At 40.6% G+C, this 3,583-nt stretch overlaps 1 protein-coding gene across 1 annotated transcript; it reads left to right on the top strand.

Annotated features, from left to right (window-relative positions):
* Positions 1–278: 278 nt before the first annotated feature.
* Positions 279–3,056, top strand: LOC140953768 (fucolectin-like). The gene is made up of 3 exons (XM_073403158.1): positions 279–564; positions 1,759–1,947; positions 2,725–3,056. The coding sequence occupies exons 1-3, from the start codon at positions 279–281 to the stop codon at positions 3,054–3,056; spliced, it is 807 nt and encodes a 268-aa protein (XP_073259259.1).
* The last annotated feature ends 527 nt before the right edge of the window (positions 3,057–3,583 follow it).

Here is a 3,583-nt window from a genome sequence, read left to right as displayed (position 1 = left end):
ACTTTACACAAGCATGCGATCAGTTGAATATCACATGACAGTTCCGCTAAAATTTCTCATAATTATACGTAATTATGCCAATGTTTGGACAATCAACCAATGAAAATCACTACCTGGTTTTCGGGTAATGACGTCACTGGACGGCATTAGAGGCTCGTTGATTCAGACGTCCCTTATGCGACTCAAGGAGATGGCTGAAATTTAGGCTAATGGAATGAATCATATTAATTTTGAGCTGCGGATAAAGATATGAAAGTGAACATGATCTTTGCATTAGAATGAACAGCATTATTGAAAAACCTCCGTGTTTCTTTGAAGAAAATTTAGCGTATCAAAAGAACACGAGTCAGTCAAGTACTCTTAACGATACGGGTGCTAGTGGCCACGCGGTGGATGGAGACAGTAATACTCATTGGAATGGCGGATCATGTGCACACACGCTTAACGAAAAACAGCCCTGGTGGAGAGTAGACTTGGGAAACGTAGAGCTAGTTAATGAAGTTTATGTCGTAAACAGAGGAGACTGTTGTGGGAACAGATTGAATCTTTTCGAGATCAGAGTGGGTGAGTAAACATTTTTTGTTAAAGACAGTGAATATTTTGTTAGTGTGCGTGCATTTTACACTGCAGGTCACGAGATAAATACGTGCATTGGAGTCATATATTCATCTTAATAGCCCACGTTCAGTATATTAAAATTCTAACATGACTCCGAGGCTTTCTGGCCATTTTTCTATATTTAGTTTAGTTTTCTTTGTGCTCAAGTCTTTTCTGAGTATTGCGAGCCAGTGGAGTCGTGAAAAATTTGCTATTTTTTCCTATAAGCCTCGGAGTCATGTTAGAATTTCAATATATCGAACGTGGGCTATTAGTATTTTCTGCAAACTGGATTTTGCCACGCGATGAAAGCATTAAAAAGGTGATTTTTAGAATGAAACCAGTGTACATGTATTCTTATTCTGAAATAGCCTTTATTCACGATACCCGCCATGTTCGCACGCCCTTTAGGGTTGATGGGATAAAAGCAATGTCACTTGCTAATCGGATTAATCGCGGTCGAGTTTGTTTACACTGTCAAAAGGGTATGACGATTTTACTCTTACCAAATGTCCAGTTCGAGTTGGGACAAGTTTTTACGCCATTTTTTATTGCTGTGAGGGCATCTACGGTCACTACTGCATCTAGAAAAGAAACAATTATCCCTTCCTCTCATTATTTACCATTATCGTCTTTAAAGTGAAACGTTCTTCGTTTTCTGCTTTCTAGAATGAACAAACTCGACCGGGATTTCTTGCCCTCTGTGAAACTACGTGACATTGCTTTTATCCTATCAGTCCCTAAGCTACGGGCAAACGGATGCAACAACTCCCTACAGTGTTGCGTCCGTTTGCACGGGGCTAATAGTTTTACCGGTTTTAAACTTTGCGTAAAAACTCCCAACAACACGCAACAACATGCAACAGGCTGTGCAAACGACGCAGTATGTAACATACATCCAACAATTTTGGGAGTTGTTGGCCAACAATGCAAAGATGGCACACAATGTTGCGTCGCGTCCGTATGTACGGGGCGAAAAGCCATTACCGGTTTCTAACTTTGCGCAACAACTCCCAACAACACGCAAAAACATGCAACAGGATGTGCAAACAGGCGCAACATGTAACATCCAACAATGTTGGGAGTTGTTGGCCAACAATGCAAAGATGGGGAGTATCGTGAAGAAGGTCTATACGGCCAATCTGTGCATTTATATTTTAGGAGTAAATTCGAGTAACGGAGGTATCACCAATCCAAAGTGTGGGGATGGCTATAGCGTTTCTCAAAACCAGGGTGCCTCGTTCTTCTGTCGCCCAAGTTTGTACGGGAAATACGTCACCATACGAAGACATGATGAAAGGACAGAGCCACTACATTTCTGCGAAGTAGAGGTTTATTCCGCACGAAGAGGTACAGAATCATCCGCGATTAGTGTCATGCACTATGCTTTGGTATTTACATAGGATAGAGCAAAAATATATTTCGTAGTTTGTTCCATTTTTTTTGTGCTTCGATTCTTGTAAGCGACTACCTCCCGTAAGCGACCACTCAGTCTTGTTTTGGGTGGGCGCTTACGGGGGGTTCGACTGTAATTGATAATCTTGATTCTGAAAAAAAAAACTATTGGTTTGGAATTATGTCTGTCTCCAAAAATCAGTACGAGCTCTTGTTAATGTACCGAGAGCTTTACCGTAATTTGAACCAACCTTGGAAAGCAATTCCCCACCCCCTCGAAAATTACCTTCTCTTCGGACCTTCTCTCCCCTCGGAATTTCCTTTGCCCTCCGTGGAGGGAGGTGGGGATAAGGATATTTTCTGGAACTACACTTTACAATCTGTATGGTAATTATTCCAGGCACCACATAACAATTTGAACAATGTGGCCAGTCATTTTCAAGTTTCAATTTACGTCGACCACTTTGGCCATCCGTTGCAATAGAAGACAGGAACAGTTTCAGTGCCTGAATACAGCCTACAATAACAAAAAATGGACCATTAATTTTTGAATTCAATTGGGCGACGACACGTTTTAACATTTGAAAAACATAGCAAAGAGCGTGAGGTAGCCCCTTTAATCTTGAACATGGTACTTACTAAGAGACGATATAACAAAAAAAAAAATCTATTCACTCTTGTCCTCGGAAGGTTCAATCAATATATAATTAAGTCATAAATATCCTTTTTTAGCGTGCCAAATCCAGGCCATTGGTCTGGCCAGCAGTGACGCTATCCCAGACAACAGTTTCTCTGCCTCGACTCATCGTTCTGGTAATGAAGCTTGCGAAGGTCGTCTAAACGGAGATGGTGCCTGGTCACCTAGCAGAAATGATGATGCCAACGACTACTTACAAATTGACCTGAAAGACCAGTTCTTTATCTGCGCCGTGGCCACTCAAGGAAGTTCAAAAGACGATCACTGGACAAGAAAGTACAAATTAAGTTATTCGCTGGAGAACTCAACTTGGCTTACTTATCAAGAAAACGAAATTGACAAGGTGTGTTTGGACAACCTGAAGTAAACTTTGAACGTAATATACCTTTATCTTGCCGCGGCCATTGTGTCTCAGGAGATTTAAAAAGCTTTGTTTATACCTCTACGAGGCTAGCCGTGCATAAACAAAGCTTTTTAAATCTCCTGAGACAAAATGACCTCGGACCACGCAATGGGCCATTTCCAAATTGCCGCTAAGCCTTGGTTTCAAATTGAGGCTAAGTGCAAGGCCATTGTAGTAAAACTCATTATCTCAATAAAAATTTTTCGCGTAGCCTCGTTTAGAAGGTGAGAGTTTTGGAACTCGGACGTTCAACTGAAAATGATGAAATATTTAAATTGGTGGAACAAGATGTATTATGGACAATTTGAAGAAAGGTAAATTGAATAGATTTATTTTATATAGAAATACACGAATAAAATTTGCTGCGGTTACACGAGACAACTTCTTCTAGGTTAACTGATGTTAGGTTTACTTAAGGTGGAGTTCCATTGTTGGGTAATTTTTACGTGCGTAGATGCGTAAAATTAGGTGTGTAAATAAAATCGAGGCAA

This window comes from Porites lutea, chromosome 12 (assembly GCF_958299795.1).
Source record: "Porites lutea chromosome 12, jaPorLute2.1, whole genome shotgun sequence".
Lineage (NCBI taxonomy): Eukaryota > Metazoa > Cnidaria > Anthozoa > Scleractinia > Poritidae > Porites > Porites lutea.
Note: the sequence above shows the minus strand (reverse complement) of the source record. Positions and strands in the feature narration are given on the sequence as shown.

Coding starts and splice junctions, on each gene's coding strand:
- LOC140953768 (XM_073403158.1), top strand. CDS start 279: ATGAACAGCATTATTGAAAAACCTCCGTGTTTCTTTGAAGAAAATTTA. Junction 565..1,758: donor TCTTTTCGAGATCAGAGTGG/GTGAGTAAACAT, acceptor TTTATATTTTAG/GAGTAAATTCGAGTAACGGA. Junction 1,948..2,724: donor GGTTTATTCCGCACGAAGAG/GTACAGAATCAT, acceptor ATCCTTTTTTAG/CGTGCCAAATCCAGGCCATT.